The sequence below is a fragment of the Odontesthes bonariensis genome, chromosome 6, assembly GCF_027942865.1.
Source record: "Odontesthes bonariensis isolate fOdoBon6 chromosome 6, fOdoBon6.hap1, whole genome shotgun sequence".
Lineage (NCBI taxonomy): Eukaryota > Metazoa > Chordata > Actinopteri > Atheriniformes > Atherinopsidae > Odontesthes > Odontesthes bonariensis.
The window spans coordinates 18,416,544-18,438,772 of record NC_134511.1 but is presented as its reverse complement, the minus strand read 5'-3'; the positions used below and the strand labels follow the sequence as shown (position 1 = coordinate 18,438,772).

Below are 22,229 nucleotides of genomic sequence, written 5' to 3'. Positions count from 1 at the left end.
ACACACACACACACACACACACACACACACACACACACACACACACACACACACACACACACACACACACACACACACACAGAAATGCTTGTGTGGTGATTTATCCATGGCACGATGCATTCCCTTGCCACTTACCCTCACTCTAAGAGTCGAATGCCTAACCTAAACTCTCACCCTTATTTTAAACCTAACCATAAAACCAAGTTATGAGCCTTTAAAATCATTTCAAACACACTGGACCCACCATTTGGTTCTTACGAAACACGTTGGACCCTACAAGTCTAAAGGACTTTTTGTTTTTGGACCTTATGTTTATAGAAAAACACACACATGCGCACACATGTACAATAACACTGACCACCCATGTAAGCCGTGCTCATCCACTGAAATGAAAACAGAGACTTTCTTTTACCCCTTCTGTAATGAATCTTTCATCTGCCAGAGGCTTTAGACATGCTGAAGCTGTTCTTACCTAATATTTGTACTAAAACATGATCCCATTGATGGTAAATCCATTACTCTGCAAATGTGGAAGAAAATAGCTCAGCCACACTGATGATCTACAAAGAGGAAGTGAACTGTCTTGGCTACCTGTAACCTGCTATTATGGCTGTAGTAATATTAACCTATCAACCATACCTTTTGATGTAAGAAAGGCTTTGAAAACGCAAATTAAAAGGCGTAATAATTATGTTGGCACCAGTAAATTGCAGACCACCTCAGGTGAGGAAAGTCCCCGCTCTTAGGCAACCAGAATGAACCACTTTTGATTTCAGCTGCAGGGCACACAGTGCTCAGACTACAGCTTTGAAAGAGATATACAAGTATGTCACTATTACACTCCTCCATGACACCCAGTGGCAAATACTGCCATTAAATTAGATTAATGTATTTCTTTGATTGATATTTTGAAGGCAATTTTATCAGTACATCTTCCTACTAACATAATCAACCATTAAAAAAAAAATAATAATTTTTTTTCATCAGTTTAAAAAAAATTGTTGTGCCTTCTGCAATCCTACCTCCTAATATCCAGAGTACCCAATCAAACCTTTGGACCTTCTGCCCTCTAGTGGCCACACTGAACATTACCATTGTCACAATAGCACTTCTCTGAATCAATGGACCTGACATCAATGTAAGTCTTGTCTTTAGACATGTTGAGCAGCACAATTAATCTTATCTTTCAAGGATGAGGGTGTTGGGTGTTGTTTCATCTGAAAATCTTTGAAATTAAACATGATACACATTTGGTTATACACATAAAGGCTAAAATGCAGTATTAACCGTAATTAGCATCAAGAAAACTGACCATGAAGACACCCAATCGATGCGGCAATATTGGTTCTTTGTTTATACCATTAAATAATACCCATAATGGAGTGTTTCCACACTGGAGCAACAGTTTTTATCAAGTATTTTATTTAAGAGTTGACGAAGTCCTAATATGGAGGAAAATATTTTACCAACAGTTTTGCTGCTTTTTGGTGGGGTTTAGACAATAACTCACCTAGAGTTTAGATGGGACCTTTGTGGAAGCCATTTTGCAGGTGAATATTTTTTTATAGCCTATTAGTCAATTGTGATTTCTTTAATGTTTTTGCTACGAGTGGATTATACACAATGGATAAATTCCAAATATAAGAGCCCTGGGTAAATTGTTTATCAAGCTACAGCCACTTGAGGGGTGGTTCAGAGTTTCAAGTTTCCCTGAAATTATAGGGCAAGTCTAGGGGTTCAAAAGGCCCTCTTTATATGTTGTAATGCACCAAAAAGATTGATCAAAACACGCTGGTAGTAGTTGTGACAGATTTTTTTCAAACCTCTTCTCTCCAAGTTTTGCATATCTCTGAAGTTTTCTAAACACCACAAATGGTTAAATGCAACAAAAGGCGGCCTGTAAAAACTGCTCCGAAATGAAGATTTCATATTTGACGAAAAAGGAAAAATCATTTTATTTGAGAAAACAGCAAAAAAAAAAGTCTGTTGCCAACAAACAACTGATACAACAAACAACCTAAAAAAGGGGCAATAATGTGATATTTACACATTTCCATTTTTAACCGGTGTATGATGCATGTTTTTTGTGTCTTTGTGTCCACATCCTTATGTTCAATTACAGATACAAGTGTCTTTTGTGTATCTTTTTACAATATTTTGCTTCCATTATATTGCATTCTAAATCTCTGAAATACAGATTATTTCAAAATTACACAAACCAGTTTCAACTTTGCACTTTATGCAAATCAATGCATTCAGTTATTATTTTGAGTAATTGAACATAACATTTCAGAACAAGGGGCATCTCCTTTTAGTGAGATTTTTTTTTTTTCACAACAATATTTTTTGGTCCAAGTTGGGATTTGAACCAGGAACCCGCTTGCTGCGAGGTGGCAGTGCTCACCGCCACACCACAGAAACAGAGTCTTGGTTCAAATTTAATCAATTAATTAAATAATCTATTCATTTATTGTTTATTGATTTATTTCGACAGATTTTTATTTGTGTTTATCTATTCTTTAGTCATAATTTCACTAACTCTCATACTCGTTTAATTTGATTCCTGTTTTAAATGTAAACCTACAAAAACCCTTCTAAATTTGATCATTTAAAAACTTTGCAACTTTTTATCTGCCTCCAGTGTTTCCTCACACAAATTCAAAAGTGTCTCAGCACTTAAGATGTGGGATAAATCAGATCTTTTTTTTATTCAAAGAGAACTTATTCTATGGATTTTTTTAGACGAGGAGTGAATCATCTGCGTTTGGGGTCACTCTGACCGTCCATTCCTCACTCTGTCTCTTTCTCCTCTCCTATCCAAGGCCCTATCTCTCATGGGGGAGGATCATTCATCATGGCTGTCTAAACACGCCGGTCCCCCTGTGATCGGTGACTCTTCTAGGTCAGACGTCTTCGCAGCACAAATGATTGCGTGCGTCTTCTGCAAATGTTTGTGTGGATAACACTGTATATCATCCTGTTTGTAGCGGGCCATCAAAGGCAGCTTTTCTTGTTGGATCTTTTATCAGCGACCAGACAGAAGCTCATCAGCTGTCTTGTGTGTTGCTTTTGCGGATCACACTGGTGACTTACACCAGTGTGATCAAATGTTTCCTCCATCTCAATTGACAGTAGACAATGTCGATAAGAGTTGAAATTGTGTTTGTATGCGTGCATGCATCTTTCAACAACTAAGTATGTGAACCTGAATTAAACAGAAGAGGGTGGTTCTTTCACTTCAGCAGATAAGGCTCCAGGCTCATTATCACACATGTTCTTCTACAAGACTGATGATAACGGGGAACCAAGCACATACTTTCCAGTAGCATTAGTAATATTAGGATCTGGTTGAGTTCTGTTTCGCTACACAAAGATGAGAAGCTCACTCCAACTTGAAAATTGTTGAAGAACATGAAAATTGTGTCAATACATAAGCTAATTTATCGTATCTTATGCCTTATGCCTAAAAATGTGTGGTTTAGAGCATCTATCGTGGTAAGGTTTGAGTTTTATTTTTTTATTTTTTATATTTCACTTATTTAGCAAATATTTAGCAAATGAGATATCAGAGGTGTCACGCAAATTCAAAAAGAAGCAAAAAGCTTCTGTTCTGTTAATCTCACATGATACTGAGGAGCTGGACTGACTGAGGGACGCTGGGGCAATGATTCCCTTTTGTATCAATAAATGTAGTTTTTACAACTTATATTGCTTCATGTATATTTGGCATTATGTGGAGATCTAAATAATCTAAATAGCATTTCCCTAAAAAAACAAAGTAAAATCTTTCTTAATATTAATACAATGACGAGACAAATGATAAAGCTGCTTTCCTGAGGGATGTTATCCACGCCGCTACAAAAAGCTTGAAATGGTTATGACTCTTGCATACATAATCATACATGCATATATACTTACATACATACACGAGCGCATGCATAATTACAATGATACACATTCCTCATTTCCATGATACATATTCGCAGTGAGACAAATGTCTTCATATTACTGTTATTTAATTTATTTCCTATTTATTTGTCAGAGATGGCTCTTGATGCAGAAAGGGATTCCTTTTGTCTCGTTTTCTTCTTAACATAGTCTTGTAGGCCGTGCAGCACAAACTCTGCATAGAGAAGCTTGAGCGGGATAGACTGCAATAACCAACCCTGTATCCACAAACACAGACACATCCAGAGTAACCAGTCAGTCTCGTGTCACGTTAACTGACATTATTCGACATTATATTGTGACATTTGTGTTTACCAGAATTGTGTGACAGACACTGCCATGTGTTTTGTCTCCAGCTCGCAGATACTGCAGGGAACGTTTTACAAAGTCTTCCGGTGACAGAGTCACAATGTTAGTTTGTTGGTAGCCTGCCATTCGAGTGGAGACTCCAAATGGAGCCACAGCCTGAGAAAACAAGTGGCGTGGAAGTTTTGACATTTGAGAAAACTGATTTCCTGTTTTTCCTGGTATTTCAGGCAAAGTCTGAGAGAAAATCAAAGTACCTGTATAAGAATCCCTCTATCCTTGTATTCTGCTTGCAGACCTTGAGAAAATCTCTCCGCAAACACCTGCAGGAACACAATTTAAAGAATGGGCGATCATTAAAACAGGATTTAAGAGACCTAGAAATATATTTTGATCTGATCTGATGCTGATCTTACCTTTGATGAGGCATAAAGGGTGTACAGGGGGAATGGAACAGAGGCGATTCCAGACGAAACATTTACAATCACTCCTTTTCTCCTGAAGAGATGGAAAAAGACAACAACTTTTGGCCTCATTTTTGTGGCAGGACACTCATTGTCAATCAGCATCGCATGATTTAATTCAATTCAACTTTACATCTAATGAAAAAAACATGGGAAGGAAACCTGTTCTCCATGCCTGGGAGGATTATTTTGCACATCTGGAGAAAACAGAAAGTTTTAATTTGAGACAAATGTAGACATATATTACTTTAAAAGAAAAAAAAAAGATTAATCTAAACAAGCCATCACCTGCGCTAATTACATGAACAGTGCCCTCAGAGCTTCACAAGTCATATTGTTCCAGATAATTCAAACTATACATATACATAACAAATAGGCTAAATGAACATGTGAAGAGTGAAACATGTGAAACATGAACTGCTTTTGAATGATCTTCAAAAATGTAACATCACAGACTCACTCTTCTTACCTTAACCATGGTTTTCACATTGCAGTTTATCATCTTTGTAATTGTCTGAAAACAGACAAAAAAGAAAGGTTCCAAGAAGGTTCATCTTAATTGACACCAAGAGGAAAAATGATGTGGAGGTTAGGACTGGAGATTAGAGGTTAGACTTATTTGTGGAACCACCCAAGGATCAAGAAGTGGGTGACTTCTGATGTGAAACTAACAAGAAAGTCAACGGTGTAGCGCTAATGAAGGTTTTATCTGGAGTAAAGTTTTTGATCTATAGCAAAGCCGTGAAGCTGTGGAACACAGGCAGTTTTGTTGTGCATATACATGCCAGTGTTCATACATGTGCACACAAATATGATTGATGAAATTGCCGTCTGCCAGGGGCTTCACAACTATTTACAGATGAACGCAAACAGCAGCTTAATGTGGATGCAAACGATTTTGAATTTAAAGTACTTTATCTTTACAACTTGCAATTAACATGCGTCACTTTATACCAGATGTTAGAATTTTACTCCACATGCGTCTTCAGTGAGCACTTGAGATGTGACTTCACTATACACACACACACATATATATATATATATATATATATACACACACATATATATATAAATTAACTCATAGGCTACATAGTTTCTGTTTTCAAACACCAAAATGTTAGTGTACTGGGGCTCCAAAACACAGCCCTTGATTACACTTAACTTGAGTTTCAGTCCATCAAATTCGGTGTGTATTTTCGTTTGCTCAAATAAACTTAAGAATTTAGAAAAAGACTTGAAATGTCATAAAATATGTTTACTATTGGAAGAGGTGGGAAAGTAATAAAGGTGCAAGATTGAAAGAGTCAGTGCCCGTGACCAGACTATGACAACGACTCCTCCCTGGTTTGTGTTCCTTTATTTGAGGTTTGAGTAGTTCTCGTTTAAATATGTCATCTCATTTCGCCCCTCTGCAGTTACCTCTGTAGAATTAGCATAGCAGAATTCGCTGATCTTCAGTACTCAAACTTTAAGATTTTTTAAATAATCGCGGATGTAAATTTTTGAAAATACAGAAAGAATTATGATAGAAACATATCTGGAGGCTTTGCAGTCATTTTGGGGAGCTACAATTACTGGCCAAATCTAAAGTATTTGATGTCTTTATTGCACTGGATCTTATGGAAAACAAGAATTTCTTTAGTCTCTACTGTCTCCCCCTTGAGCTTTCACCTTACCGTGGTGGGGGGGTTTGCGTGCCCCAATGAGTCTGGGAGCTATGTTGTCTGGGGCTTTAACCCATGGTAAACAGATCCTAGATGAGGGACCAGACAAAGAACAGCTCACAAAAACCCCTATGATGATCAAAGAAAATGGACACCGTGTTCCCTTGCCCGGGCGTGGGTCACCGGGGCCTCCCCCTGGAGCCAGGCCCAGGAGTGGTGTTTTGTTGTTGGACTTCTGTGCTCGTCACGGACTGTCCATAACGAACACCATGTTCAGGCATAAGGGTGTCCATATGTGCACTTGGCACGAGGACACCCTAGGCCGCAGCTCGATGATCGACTTTGTAGTCGTATCATCGGACTTGCGGCCGTATGTCCTGGACACTCAGGTGAAGAGAGGGGCGGAGCTGTCAACTGATCACCACCTGGTGGTGAGTTGGCTCCGCTGGTGGGTGAAGAAGCCGGTCAGACCTGGCAGGCCCAAACGTATTGTGAGGATCTGTTGGGAACGGCTGGCGGAATCCCCTGTAAGGAGGAGTTTCAACTCCCACCTCCGGCAGAGCTTCAACCATGTCCCGGGGGAGGTGGGGGACATTGAGCCCGAATGGGCCATGTTCCGTGCCTCCATTGTTGAGGCGGCCGACCGGAGCTGTGGCCGTAAGGTGGTCGGTGCCTGTCGTGGAGCAATCCCCGAACCCGCTGGTGGACCCCAGTGGTGAGGGAGGCCGTCAAGCTGAAGAAAGAGTCCTATCGGGCCTTTTTGGCCAGTGGGACTCTGGGAGCAGCTGATGGGTACCGACAGGCCAAGCGGAACGCAGCCTCGGCGGTTGCTGAGGCAAAAACTCAGGCTTGGGAGGAGTTTGGGGAGGCCATGGAGAACGACTTCTGGACGGCCTCGAGGAGATTCTGGTCCACCATCCGGCGGCTCAGAGGGGGGAAGCGATGCACCGTCAACACCGTGTATGGTGAGGGCGGGGCTCTGCTGACTTCAACTAGGGACGTCGTGAGTCGGTGGGGGGAATACTTCGAGGGCCTCCTCAATCCTACCGACACGCCTTCCGATGAGGAAGCAGAGTTGGGGAGCTCGGACGTGGGGCCTCCCATTTCTGGGGCTGAGGTTGCCGAGGTGGTCAAAAAACTCCTCGGTGGCAAGGCCCCGGGGGTGGATGAGGTCCGTCCTGAGTTCCTCAAGGCTCTGGATGTTGTAGGGCTGTCTTGGTTGACACGCCTCTGCAGCATCGCGTGGACATCGGGGGCAGTGCCTCTGGACTGGCAGATCGGGGTGGTGGTCCCCCTCTTTAAAAAGGGGGACCGGAGGGTGTGTTCCAACTATAGGGGGATCACACTCCTCAGCCTCCCTGGTAAGGTCTTTTCGGGGGTACTGGAGAGGAGGATCCGCTGGATAGTCGAATCTCGGATTCAGGAGGTGCAGTGTGGTTTTCGTCCTGGCCGAGGAACAGTGGACCAGCTCTATACCCTCCGCAGGATCCTGGAGGGAGCATGGGAGTTCGCCCAACCGGTCTACATGTGTTTTGTGGACTTGGAGAAGGCGTTCGACCGTGTCCCTCGGGGACTCTTGTGGGGGGTGCTCCGGGAGTATGGAGTGCCGGACTCCTTGATATGGGCTGTCCGGTCTCTGTATGACCGGTGTCAGAGTTTGGTCCGCATTGCCGGCAGTAAGTCGAACATGTTTCCTGTGAGGGTTGGACTCCGTCAGGGCTGCCCTTTGTCACCGATTCTGTTCATAATTTTTATGGACAGAATTTCTAGGCGCAGCCAGGGCGTTGAGGGGGTCCGGTTTGGCGACCTCAGAATCGGGTCTCTGCTTTTTGCGGACGATTTGGTTCTGTTGGCGTCGTCAGGCCGTGACCTTCAGCTCTCACTGGAGCGGTTTGCAGCCGAGTGTGAAGCGGCTGGGATGACCATCAGCACCTCCAAGTCTGAGACCATGGTCTTCGGCCGGAAAAGGGTGGAATGCTCTCTCCGGGTCGTGAATGAGATCCTTCCCCAAGTGGAGGAGTTCAAGTATCTCGGGGTCTTGTTCACGAGTGAGGGACGAATGGAACAGGAGATTGACAGACGGATCGGTGCGGCGTCTGCAGTGATGCAGGGCTCTGCACCAGCCCGTCGTGGTGAAGAAGGAGCTGAGCCAGAAGGCGAAGCTCTCGATTTACCGGTCAATCTATGTTCCTATCCTCACCTATGGTCACGAGCTGTGGGTAGTGACCGAAAGAACGAGATCGCGAATACAAGCGGCCGAAATGGGTTTCCTCCGCAGGGTGTCTGGGCTCTCCCTTAGAGATAGGGTGAGAAGCTCGGTCATCCGGGAGGGGCTCGGAGTAGAACCGCTGCTCCTCCGCATCGAGAGGAGTCAGATGAGGTGGCTCGGGCATCTGGTGAGAATGCCTCCTGGACGCCTCCCCGGTGAGGTGTTCCGGGCCCGTCTCACTGGGAGGAGGCCCCGGGGAAGATCCAGGACACTTTGGAGAGACTATGTTTCTCGGCTGGCCTGGGAACGCCTCGGGGTCCCCCCAGAAGAGCTGGAGGAAGTGGCCGGGGACAGGGACGTCTGGGTCTCTTTGCTTAAGCTGCTGCCCCCGCGACCCGATCCCCGGACCAGCGGAAGATAATGGATGGATGTATGGATGGATGGATGGATGGATACAATTACTGTAAACATCGCCTTTGCTTGGTGTTTATAAAACATCACAAGACACTTTAAGTATTAGGTGCTGAGGTACCACTGACCTTGTCCAGCTCCTCTGTGTCAAGGAACTCACAGGGGACGTAAGTTGGCAGCATGCCTACGTTGTTAACTGAGGTAGAAATGAAAGAAAATGCTGTGTTAGAGAGGGAAAAAAACACAATTCTATCATGTATATATATATATATATATATATATATAAAACAACCACATTGTCAATGTTGGATTTCTTTGGAAGCAATTCATGTGTAAAAAATTCCATAAAAAATACAAAAATGACCTAAAACTCCAACATTTAGGTCCTTAAGCTGCTCCTCAATTCGAGTGAAGACAGTCTCATCAGTGAAGTCCATCACTATCACTTTGACCCTTTGCCCTGTGGTTTCACCTGGAAAGAATGGAAAAGTAAACTATATGCTGCAGGCTGTTTATCCCCATACATGGCAAACAGTTTACGGCATAAAACAAGCCAATTATACCTATCCCCTTGGCCACCTGATCCAGTGTTGCTTTGGTTCGACTCATGATGACTACGTTCATTCCATGCTCAGCCAGCTAAAAGCAAATGATATGTTGGGAGGGAGGGAAACAATGATGAGATTAGCAAGAAAACACTGCTCATACAGTCTTTGTAGTCCAGGTGTAGAGTATCAAATTTCAGTTTAATGTACAAACAATGCTGTTTGACAATGACTTACTGCAAAAGCATAAGCTTTTCCTATGCCCTCTGAAGCACCAGTCACCACTGAAATAGAAAGATTGGAGACAGAAAATCTTTCCATTAGTTTTTCTGCAGTTTCCCTTGTAAACACTAGGGGCGCTGTGTCCCAAAGCAGCATTTCATTCTCGTGCTGTGTCAGACAAATCCCAGGATTGTGTATTTGTTTACACTTCAACCCATTCTGTTCTTACACACTGTGCTAAGACATCATGTTCCTCAGTTCTGATAAAGAATTTGCTGAGAACAGACAGAAACAGCATGTTTCAGAATGCTCTCTGCTCTCCCATTTCCTCTTGACCCTGACTAAAAATTATCAGTCTCTTTTCTACTCTTGACAGCCTTAAAGTGATGAGCGTCCATTTCTTCCGTTTGTTTTTCAGAATTGATATTTTAAATCTTAAATGTGTTGTGGGAATATCTGAAAACCAGATTCTGTTCATTGTGTTAAAACAAAATGTTCCAAACAATTTAGGAGAAAAAATGTGACTTTCCTTAACTTTGATTTGTTGCTATCTTTTTTTTTTTCAATATTTTTTTTCTATGCCTTTAATGGATAGACAGTTGGAGAGAGACAGGAAGCAGAGAGATGGGGAAGACATGCAGCAAAGGGCCGGCAGGTGCGGGACTCGAACCGGGGCCAGCTACAGTGAGGACTATAGCCTCTGTACATGGGACGGCTGCTTAACCCACTACGCCACCGACCGCCCCAATTTGTTCCTATCTTGAACAAGGGTTTCAAGTACAAGTAATTCCTGCTTGTCTATTTTAGCTAATGGCCATTTTGGCTCCAGAAATGACATGTCCCTGGCTTACATTTGAATAGCTGTCGCTGAAAGTAACCTCCAGCCTGTAATTTGAATAGAGACTGATAAACATATCCATCTGACTCACATGAAAGTACAAAACCTGCTAAATGTTTTCACCATTGGGTGGCATTATCCATCGGCAATTCCAGATTTACACACAATAAAAGCACATAATTCACAATGTCTTAGGGACCATGAAGCATAATTGAGGCTACATGCTTGCTCTTACAGTATTTGCCAAGATGCAAAGTGCAAAATTTACCTGAGATTAGTGTTGCCATCCTTTTATAGCGAGGGTGAGAGTGGTGAATTATTTGTTCTATTAAAAAAAATTCACCGGCCAAACAACTTTCCTGATTCCAATCAGTCCTTTTAAAACCTTTTTTTTACTTAGACACTGACAGCAAAAACATGTCAGCATTATATTTTTGTGCAGGGGCACAACAAAACAATATTTCTGTGACGTCTGCTGCATGATGGGATGGCTACAATACATCCTGGGAAAGGAAAGCAAAAGATGTCTGCATGCCCCTTGAGGTGAGTGAGAAAATATATGAGTTTTGTTTTTGTCTATTTTCATCATTCAATAACCCTGTGACTCTTCTCTGAGATCATTAAATCATCCATTAACTAGTCACTCTTGAAGAAACCTGGGCATGCTACAACATTTTCTTCTCAGTACAGTGTCCCACATCACACTTTGGCCCACATATGAGTGAAGTGTTTGTTGTTAGACAGCTGCAACAAAGCAGCATTTTTTATTCGAATAAGAATTGAATCTGGTTCTCTGATTGTGTCAAATATGTATTACAATTTGATTTCTCTAAACTTGCAAAAAAACGTTTCAATGTTGTGGATGACATTAAGCTGCATGATTGAACTTATGATGCTCTCAATGGGCCTCATGCAAGAACATTTTCGTATTTTTATTCTAAATTTCTCTTACTTTTTTCGTAAGGTCTCGTACGAACACGCCACGTCAGATTCAACAAGCGCTCTTAACTTCGGGAAAAGTGTGTAAAGGACCTGCGTAAATGATGAATCCCACTCGTGCGTATCTAAGTTCACGTGCACGAGGATAGTAGATTTGCATACTCCACGCCCTAAATTATACCATATAAGGCTGTGCTTCCTCGCTTCTGTGCCAGGAAGTGTGAGTGTTGAGTCATGAGAATGGCATCAAGGTGCAAAAAGAACAACTTTACGGGCTCTGAGATTGAAGTTCTGCTTTCAGAGATCCAAAGAGGAAAATCTTTCATTTTTAGCAGTGTCAGCGGTGGAATTACGGGACCTGCTAAAGCGAAGAAATGGGAAGCAATTACGAGTGCTGTTAATACCATGTCACCGAAATAAAAAAAATAAATGGTTTGATATGAAAATGGCTTAAAAAAACGTCTCGCCCTGGGCAGACGATCGATGACTGCAACTAAAGCCGTGCAATCAGTTGTTGCCTCATCATGATGGCACTTTGATGGGGTGGTCCATGAGGGGGGTCTTCTGGCACCACACCTTCTTGTCTGCCTGGGCTGGTTCAGGTGGAGACCTTCGTTCATGGCAATATTGCGCCATGAACGAGGTATCGAGATACACCCACCTGGCCTTCAGCTCAGTACGCTCCACGACAGGAGCACAGGTGTTTTGATGCGTATATGTGTCTTGTGCTCCAATTATGATTGGCAGTCCACTCACGGGATGAAAGTCCCTCTTAATTTGTACTTGTTGGCCAGCGGCGTATGGGAATTTGATGTCCCATGGGTGATAAACTGATGAGAGTTTTGATGACCAAGGGGAGCGCACGACTCACAGAGGACTGGGACACCCCCGATCGTCTCCAATCTCGCTCTGAAAGCTTTCCGTGGCCAAAAATCCAAGGGTGGTGAGGACCTGGACGTGTGGTGGAATTGGGTTTGATCGGCGTGTTTTTCTCTGGAGTTGTGGCTCTAGCAAGCTGCATATTTGTAAGCAGCATAGTCCTTTGGGAATCTAAATCGCGATGTCAGCCTAGCTCTAGCATGGTTGCCGCGTCTGTCACGGTGGTGTCGCACCGTGACGTCAAAATGACGTTCCAGGCATGGCGCTTCCCTTGAACAGACGGCGCAGCGCGTTGTCGTGCACCAGTCGATTTTTGTAACTTGGCGGCACCACCAACGAAAAACCGGATGGACCGATGTGAGACCGGCTCAGTCAGGTGGTGCGTTTGTACAGACAACTGTACGAAACTGCAGTGAAACAGCATAGGGAGCACATAAACTCCCAAAACTCGTGCACAGAGATTGGCAGAACTTTGGGGAAAGAGGGAGAGTTCTGTAAGAATGTGTGGAAGAAGCTACGGGACAGATACGTGAAGGCAAAGAAGAGGGCAGAGACTCTGTTGATGCCGGGGGCTTCAAACCTTCACCTCTATTAACTGAATTAAAAACTTAAAATGATCCGAAAACTGCAGCAGTATCATTAATTACAGTGTTCCTGCTCTTGACAGCGGCATTGTTTTCTTCTCCACTTTCATGGTTGTAGAGTAGAGGTAACCGTCACGTCGCAGCGCCACCTCTGTGACGGAGAAAATTGCAACTACTGGCGCAGCGACTTGCGCCACTATACATGGCGGGCACGAAATTGTGACGTCATCAACACCGCTCGCGCTAGCAGACGCGGCAACCATGCTAGAGCCTTAAGGCATCCAAAAGTAGCAAGTCAGCCGCTGGTTACGCTTCCCATTGACCTTGTTATATACAGATTCAAATGAACCTTCAATTAGTGCATAATTTAAGTCAAACAGAATAATGTCAGCATAATTATGGGGTATAATGTATATTTATTTATGTTTTCTTCAAAGTAATTAAATATACAATCCATTTGTCAAGCAAACTTGAATTGAATAACAGCAGACTATTTTACGAAACTCCTACGACAGGTCTGGATCACTCGTGAATTCTGTTCGTACCTGAAAGAAAACGTAAAATACGAAAAGATTGGTGAATGCGCAAATTTTCTTAAATCATTCGTACGGACGATTTCAGAACAAATCTGTGCGTACGAACGGTTCTTGCATGAGGCCCATTGATTGGTTGACAGGTCTTCTTCTTCAGTTTTCGTACATGCAGTCAGACTTTTATGACATCAGCATTAGTGATGCAACTAAGTTTAGAAAACAGAAAAAAAAATACAATTTCAAAATTCACAATTAATGTATGGGAACTGCATAGATATACCAACAGGCAACAAACAGACAACCACAAAGACACACAAAACATAGACAAACCAGAAATATACTCAAACCAATGAGCGAGAAATCCCACATGAACGACAAATAGATGCCAATAAGAAGCAAACCCAAATGAAAGTCACCTCTAAGACACACAAATGTAAAGTGGCTGCCAAAAGATACCAAACAGAGACTGAAAACAACAGCAAATAGACCCAAACCTATCAAAAAGACACAAAATTGATATGAAAAATGAGTAAAGTCGTAAAACACCAGAAAGAGAATACAACTGACTTTAAAGCTGCAGTCGGCAGGTTTTCAAAATTGCGAGTCTAAAGTCGGAAAATTCTAACTGATACAACTTTCAGGTCCCTCCCCCAACCTCTAACAAGCTCCGAATCGCCCCCCAAACCCCTCCCCCTCTGTGGACAAGGTTGTGCACGTGAGTTCACACCAGTGTGAGCGCACACAAGCTGGGGCAGACTCACGCTCAGCAGCGTGTGCACAAGCTGTGATTGACAGGTAGGATTCCTCCACCCTAACTTGATTGGTTAAAAACAGCCGGGAGCGCTCGGTTTTTGCAAGCATGATTACAGGCTTCAGAGGGAGCTACAGATTTCGTTATTTTTACTAAACAGCCTATTTAATATTCTACTTCCAGAATCCCATGACAGTTCAAGCTAATATGACTAAAAAAAAGTTGCCGACCGCAGCTTTAAATGATGTAAAGTGAAAACAATCAGATTCAATACCAACAGCAGTGAGGGCAAAAGGGACCTCATTCCGTACTTAGTGGCCAGTAGGCCCATATTCTCTCCATGTTTCTCTTGGTATGTATTAATAGAAATGCATTATTAAAACATCTCATCAAACTAATGCTTTTTATCATTTAGCCATTTGATCAATGGGCCTCATGCAAGAACCGTTCGTACGCACAGATTTGTTCTTAAATTGTCCGTACGAGTGATTTAAGAGAATTTGCATTCACCAATCTTTTCGTATTTTACGTTTTCTTTCAGGTACGAACAGAATTTACGAGTGATCCAGACCTGTCGTAGGAGTTTCGTAAAATAGTCCGCTGTTATTCAAATCAAGTTTGCTTGACTAATGGATTGTATATTCAATTACTTTGAAGAAAAAATAAATAAATATACATTATACCCCATAATTATGCTGACATTATTCTGTTTGACTTAAATTACGCACTAATTGAAGGTTCATTTGAATCTGTATATAACAAGGTCAATGGGAAGCGTAACCAGCGGCTGACTTGTTACTTTTGGATGCCCTTAGTGCGTCAGGCTCTTGGAAGAGACCGTGTGGAGACAAACGAATGGCTGACATCGCGATTAAGATTCCCAAGGACTATGCTGCTACAAATATGGAGCTTGCTAGAGCCATAACTCCAGAGAAAAACACGCCGATCAAACCCAATTCCACCACACGCCCAGGTCCTCACCACCCTTTGATTTTTGGCCACTGGAACCTTTCAGAGGGAGATTGGAGACAGATCGGGGGTGTCCCAGTCCTCTGTGAGTCGTGCGCTCCCCTTGGTCATCAAAGTTCTCATCAGTTTATCACCCATGGTACATCAAATTCCCATACACCGCTGTCCAACAAGTACAAATTAAGAGGGACTTTCATCCCGTGGCTGGACTGCCAATCATAATTGGAGCACGAGACACATATAAGCATCAAAACACCCGTGCTCCTGTCGTGGAGCGCACTGAGCTGAAGGCCAGGTGGGTTTGTCTCGATGTCTCGTTCATGGCGCAATATTGCCATGAACGAGGGTCTCCTACAACCTGAACCAGCCCAGGCAGACAAGAAGGTGTGGTGCCAGAAGACCCCCCTCATGGACCACCCCATCAAAGTGCCATCATGATGAGGCAACAACTGATTGCACGGCTTTAGTTGCAGTCATCGATCGCCTGCCCAGGGCGAGACATTTTTTTTAAGCCATTTTCATATCAAACCATTTATTTTTTTATTTCGGTGACATGGTATTAACAGCACTCGTAATTGCTTCCCATTTCTTCGCTTTAGCAGGTCCCGTAATTCCACTGCTGACACTGCTAAAAATGACAGATTTTCCTTTTTGGATCTCTGAAAGCAGAACTTCAATCTCAGAGCCCGTAAAGTTGTTCTTTTTGCACCTTGATGTCATTCTCATGACTCAACACTCAACACTTCCTGGCACAGAAGCGAGGAAGCACAGCCTTATATGGTGTAATTTAGGGCGTGGAGTATGCAAATCTACTATCCTCGTGCACGTGAACTTAGATACGCACGAGTGGGATTAATAATTTACGCAGGTCCTTTACACACTTTTTCCGAAGTTATCAGCGTGTGTTGAATCTGACATGGCGTGTTCGTACGAGACCTTCTTACGAAAAAAGTAAGAGAAATTTAGAATAAAAATACAAAAATGTTCTTGCATGAGGCCCAATGTGTTTTGCTCTTCAGTCACTGCAGTTCGCAACTGTGGTCATGTTAGCAGCAACGATCTGAGTAACATGCTGGTTTACTCCAAAATTCTCATTAGGTTTTTGAATACAATGTTTCAGAGGAGATGCAATGTATTGTAAATAGTAAAATATTTGGTGAAATATTGATTTATCTGAAATGAACTGAATTAGGTCAGCACTGTCACTTCACAGCAAGAAGGTTTGAATTTCAATTGAGTCTTTAGTGGGGTTTAATTTTTCTCCCAATGTCTGGATGGCTTTTCTCTGGGGATTCCTTAACCAAAAGGCTGAGTGTTCATTTTTGTTTGTCTCTTTTCTCTCTGTGTTAGCCCTGTACAGGGCATACTCCAACTCTCGCTCAAAGATAGCTGAATAGGCTCCTGTTCCACTGCAGACCTGATTAGAATTAAATGGGTTTGGAAAAAGAATGTTCAAATGAATGAATTAACTGAATTGAATTTAACTCAATTTCATGAGTTTAACTCAATGAGAAAATATATTGTTGTGGTGAAATTATTGGGGAAAAAAGATAAATGAGTTGTGCTTGAAATCTCCAGAGATCATCATGAATGCATTAGGTGTTGTGTTTGGCAATAACAGTACAAATGAGACGCCCAAGATCATATGCTGTGTCGGCAGGTAATACAGGTGAACTATGTCAGCGGGCAACGTTGACAGAAACCCAGAGCCAGCAGCGGCTCACCCGCATCAACAAGTCTGGGATAATTACCACCCACTGCCAACGAGCACAGCGTTCCCTCCTCAGCTCCAGCCACTCTGTCCCCAGTTTCTCTGAGCCCACAATATGCCCCCAAATGCATGCCTTGCCAAAACACACAACACAGCACTGAAATTGCCACTCCATCCCTGCAAGCCTACCAAGCCATTTAACCCCGCCTCCATGTGATGTCACACTACCTACAGTGATTAAGAGTAGAAATTACCTAAACTTCCTCCTCCTTGCCTTCTGCTCTGCTTCTGCTTCACATCGCTGATGCCTTGTTTTGATCCGAGGCCCCATTTGGGGCACCACCTTACCACCTAGGACCCCAAATAGCTTAAGCTGCTTAAGGACCAGCAGGACCAGCCAGTCTTCGCCAGATTGTCAGTGTCGTTCATGTGGTAATGAGGGCTCTCTTGTGACAAACCCTGAATCCTAATTGAATCTTTGTCTTACCTGTGTTTACTTTAGTCCCCCAGCTTCCTCAGTGGAACCCTATGCTGATTCTTATCAGTGGTTCAGTCCACCTTACCTAGGCTCTCATGTGGAGTGACACAAAGTCATAAATTACATCCTTCAGATGCAGAAGACAGGCCTCACTAACTCCTTTATGGCTGTCTACTCAACCCCACTTTTGCTTTAGAACTTCAGTTTTTGTCAGTTTACATCTTGCTGTATACTGTGGGAGTGTTCCTACATAGTCCTACAAGTATCTTTAACTTCACATGTCTGTGCTGTCCTAACGTTGTTGTATTATTAATAAACATGGAAGTCACAACATTGTCTGGCTCAGACATTTATTGGAAATCTTATGGTTTCTGCTGGAGCTCAGGGTGCATGTAGGGACAATTCATCATGACACATTCACTGTAGAGAAGCATGTCAATCAATACTGTGAAGAGAGCTGTGGTCACTTCACATTCGGCAGTCACAAACTAACTAATTCAGTTCAAAATTCAGGGAAATCCTTCTCATGATAGCTGTAGTTTTAATGGGTTCGCACACAACACTGGTGCAGAGTAAATCATAGTGTCGTCAGAGTAGTTATTTACATGTATTTTGATACCCTTACTTTGTTAAGTTACTGATGTCTTGATTTTGACACCATTCCTGCCCTGTCTAATTTTTTTGTTTTATGTCAGCATTGTATCAGAATAGAGAACACAGAAGCTGTGGGTACACCAGGAAAAATTTGAAAAAGAAGTTGTTTTGCCTTGATTGTCATAGAAGTCCCTATTGCAAACATTTATGTTTGTCAAGTCTTTTATTGTCAGATGCACAGAACAACAGAGTCGGATTGGGCACTCTGTTGTCCACTCTCCTCATTGTCCTGCAAATCTTGCCACAGTTCTTGCATGCTGATTCACAATGAGCTGATTGTGCTTTATTCACACAATCTTGTCTAAAAATAAAACTAATTAAAATAGAACTGAACACAGCAGGGGAAGCTGACAGTTTTACATCTAAGTGAGACCCATAAAAGGCCTAAGAGCCATATACTGCAGTCCTTCTTCTTTGACATGACATGAATACTAGAGGGCGGTAAAGATATAAACATTTAAAATCCTGCAAAAAACATCTTGATAAGGCGCAAGGCAACGGAAAACACACGGAAAAATTGAATTTCTGTACTGGATATGTTATTAACAACTGACACACACACAGCAGCAAACAACACATCTTAGGACATACTGTTCTTATGTTCGTCCCCTGTGCTGGATTGGAATGAGAGTGGGCTTGGAAAGAAAGACCAGCCTTCTTTTTGGTCTTTCTTTTAGTAGGAGATGCCAAAGGGTTTCTTTAGGAGATGCCAAAGGAAATCACTGAAGCTGGTAAAGCTGCTGTGGGACCAGCAGGGGAATTTAAATAAGAGACGGTTTGAGTGTCAAGCCAGAACTCACTGTGTTATCCAAAGAGTAAAGTGACATTGCTCACATATTTATAGGAAAATTACAGTACAGAGTGTCTTGCTTTTCTTTCTTAATCAATTCTGTCAACTTACCCTTAAATGCACTTTGTCATAAGCTTTCTGTGCTCAAAATGTCCCTTACTTCTTCCTTGTTGTGCAGTTCTTCTTATTTAACATGGCCAGCAACCATTTGGCAATTGAAGTCAAAATTGTTGCACAAAGTAATTATTAGATGTTACTTATAGATATGAAGAACTGGCATCTGAAAGAAAGGCAGAACCTGCATTTTCTGGCGAAGCATGAAACAAGTTCAATCCTGTGTAACAGTGGAAGTTCTAAACAAGCCTGCGCTGGAAAATCTTTTTTTTGACACTTCGACTGCCAAATATTCCCCATCCATCAGGGACCTCAAGAAAATGCTATGTTTGTAGTGCATTTGCATCTTGTACATAACACAGTACTCGTTTTACACATTGCAAATGCATTTACAAATACAAAAATGAAGTGTTAAAACTTTAATTAGAGTGACAAACCTCCTAATCATTCTAATAATGCAATCAATTAACCAAAGTCTGAGCATTAGTCTCAGGTCTGACTCACAGCACTTACATACAAACACACTGCTCACCTGCCCAGTCTCCCATAGAGGTGAAAAAGGTTTTCGGCAATGGAAACCACAGTTTTGGAAAAAGCATCCTACTAAAAAGCAACAGTTTCACTCCACAGTAGACAACAAGAGCGATGCCAAGAGAAATGAAAAACAGCTCTATCAAATCCATACTTTTTCTTCTCTTACACTAACTGGTTTAAAGCCTCTCGGAATTTCTTGACTGCTGAGAAGGAATGTTTTCAGTCCAGTGCTTAAAAAATGAAAGAGTGAGGGAATCACTCAGCCAGAAGACACTCCCATTTCAGAAACATTACACTACACACACACACAAACCCAGGCACACAGAGACAGATTCTAACTATGCACTGCATGCAGTCATGCCTGTTATCAGTCAATCTACAAATCTACATTTATTTTCCATTTTTCTTTTGTGGAAAAAGCAGATTGAACTTTGGTCAGTCTCTGCAGAATTTGCATGCCTGGCAGTTTATTTATTTCCTCTTGACAGATCTTGTAAAGCTTTGCCAACATGGATGTGAAGCATCTGTGAACTTCGGGTATCTAAGCAGACGTTCAGAGACTTGTCCTGAAGTCACTTTAGGTGTGTCATGACTGTTTACTTTGGTTCATCGTAATGTGATCTGTCAGCACATTTATAGGTTGCATTAGTCTGGAACAGGTTTTCAAAATTGATTTTTTGCATCTACTCTGTCTTCAACAGTAATTAGTCCATCCCTGTAACTCCCTGGTACTGAGAATCATCTCCATAATGCCCCCTCATATTGCTCCCATCACCATGCTTCACTGTAGATGTGGTGGATAATGAGCAGAGCCTAATGCTATACACATCTCCAGTTTCACTGTTATTGAGGCAACTGTGCTCCAGGGGGGCCTTGTAGCTTTGGAAATTGACTTATCTCTGCCCCAACACAGTTTTTTAGTGACTACATTACACAGAATTCCTTCGCTTGCAACATCTTGGTTGTTGTTGTGACATGCAGAGTGAAGTGTACAGCCTACATATGCAAAGGTGTTTCCATTTCTTTACTTTACCATACAATCTATTCAATTTCCCAATGGCAGATTTTTTTTATTTTATTTTTTTTTTAAATCAACTTCACAACTCATTGCAAGGACAACAAATTGAATGCATCTAACCACAGATTGAAGAGTCACAGCAAAGGTTCTTAATACTTTTGAAAATGGCAAAATCTGCTTTTTGCAATTTTGCAAAAAATTCTAACATCAAAGTTTGCCCTTGCCATTCTGGGTTATTGATAGTGCATTCATGGAAACATCCTAATGTGATTAATTTGAACCACATTAAATGTGGAGTGCAGTGAAGAAAGGTCCTGTTTGTGAGGTTTGTAAACTGACAAACTGGGAGATTTTCACTGAATTTTCATCTAAACTTCATTGCATTAAAAAAATTAAGATTTAGAATTTGAGAGTCGTTATAGTGTGACGTATTTATTCCCTTTTGCTTTTTTTTAAATTTATTTTTTTATTTTGTCACGGAGAACAATACTGCATGCAATAAATCATACTGCATTTATTTATTTTAGTCCGTGTGGCTGTGTTTGCTTCACTGGAGTGTGGAAGATATGCTCTGGCAGGGAGCCACAGTAAACATGTTTTACTTGCAGGATGAGTTAACTCTGGAGCCTCAGATCAAGGTACAGCTGACATTGTCCTGGTCAGGTAACTGAAAAATCAATCCCTTATGTCGTCTGTTTTCTCTGTGTGTAAATGGACAATTGTTGCGAAGACTGTATATTTGTCATTAGCACTTGCCTTCATGTTCCTTCAACGGTGAGTTATCCTCCACATCCTGTTACCTGCTTTTAGTGAGTAGTTTTTGCTCACATAGAGAGAATGTAAGAGGACATAGTTGTCCAGTTTCAGATGTGAAGCGAATGTAGAAGGACCTTAATGTGCAATGCCACTGGTGGCCTCTAAGCTTCAAAACATCTTTAGCCCCCAAAAACGACCATTCCAATTTATCTCATGAAATGTTATTTCATGAAATAATTTTTCAAGAGGGTATTCTGATGTCATTTGCTAGATTCACTCCTTCTGATCACTAAGCTTGTTGTCATTATTAGAATAATTTCCAAATAAATAGATATGAGTAAGGTTCTTCTCACAAAAAACTGCAAATTGTAAAACTGCAGTATTGATGAGCTAAACTCAAGGGACAATGTTCACTTTTTTTCTTTTTCATGATTCACTGTGCATGCAATGGATGTTGACTAAATGCACAATGAAAACAATCGTGTTAAGTTTTGACATAGGACATCAAAAGGAAAGCTTATTTGCGGGACCCTGTATATCACACCAAAGATCTTCCCTGCTTGGTCCTTTGTAGCTGGTAGACAGCTGAAGTGGATGATCGTTGGCCTTCTGGCTCAAGCTGTCAACTCTCTATCACTCTCCCAAGTCCTTTCTCGAGGGATGCCAGTCTTTCAATTGTCCAATCCTCCCAAGCAGACTCTTTTCTACAACCGACTGGGATTTGACAGTTTGTTTTGGGAGATTAAACTGCTCCGAGGGCCAATCAACTTGGGGTGCACCCAGGATCCCTTTTCCTTTTACTCCCAGTCCCAGCTCGTCTCTAAGTGTGTCCGAATACCCAACTTTCCCCCATTCTCCTCCTTCTCTGGTGGGCAAGTGAGGGCTTCAAACTTAGAGGCCCACACTGTTCCA

General features: G+C 42.1%; 1 protein-coding gene across 1 annotated transcript; it reads right to left on the bottom strand.

The window, feature by feature from the left end:
- Positions 1–1,962: 1,962 nt before the first annotated feature.
- hsd17b3 (hydroxysteroid (17-beta) dehydrogenase 3) lies at positions 1,963–19,766 on the bottom strand. Its single transcript, XM_075467736.1, has 11 exons — positions 19,542–19,766; positions 9,785–9,831; positions 9,566–9,641; positions 9,367–9,474; positions 9,131–9,198; positions 5,188–5,232; positions 4,881–4,915; positions 4,671–4,752; positions 4,512–4,577; positions 4,264–4,413; positions 1,963–4,166 (listed from the first exon to the last, which is right to left on the bottom strand). Exons 1-11 carry the CDS (start codon positions 19,690–19,692, stop codon positions 4,032–4,034), a joined length of 963 nt encoding a protein of 320 aa, XP_075323851.1. The 5' UTR covers positions 19,693–19,766; the 3' UTR covers positions 1,963–4,031.
- Positions 19,767–22,229: the final 2,463 nt, after the last annotated feature.

Excerpts from the sequence above, each read along its gene's own strand:
- hsd17b3 (XM_075467736.1), bottom strand. The coding sequence starts at position 19,692 with ATGGATTTGATAGAGCTGTTTTTCATTTCTCTTGGCATCGCTCTTGTT. Across the intron at positions 5,233-9,130 it reads ACACAGAGGAGCTGGACAAG|ACAATTACAAAGATGATAAA; the intron begins GTCAGTGGTACC and ends GTCTGTTTTCAG. Across the intron at positions 4,578-4,670 it reads CCCTTTATGCCTCATCAAAG|GTGTTTGCGGAGAGATTTTC; the intron begins GTAAGATCAGCA and ends GTGTTCCTGCAG.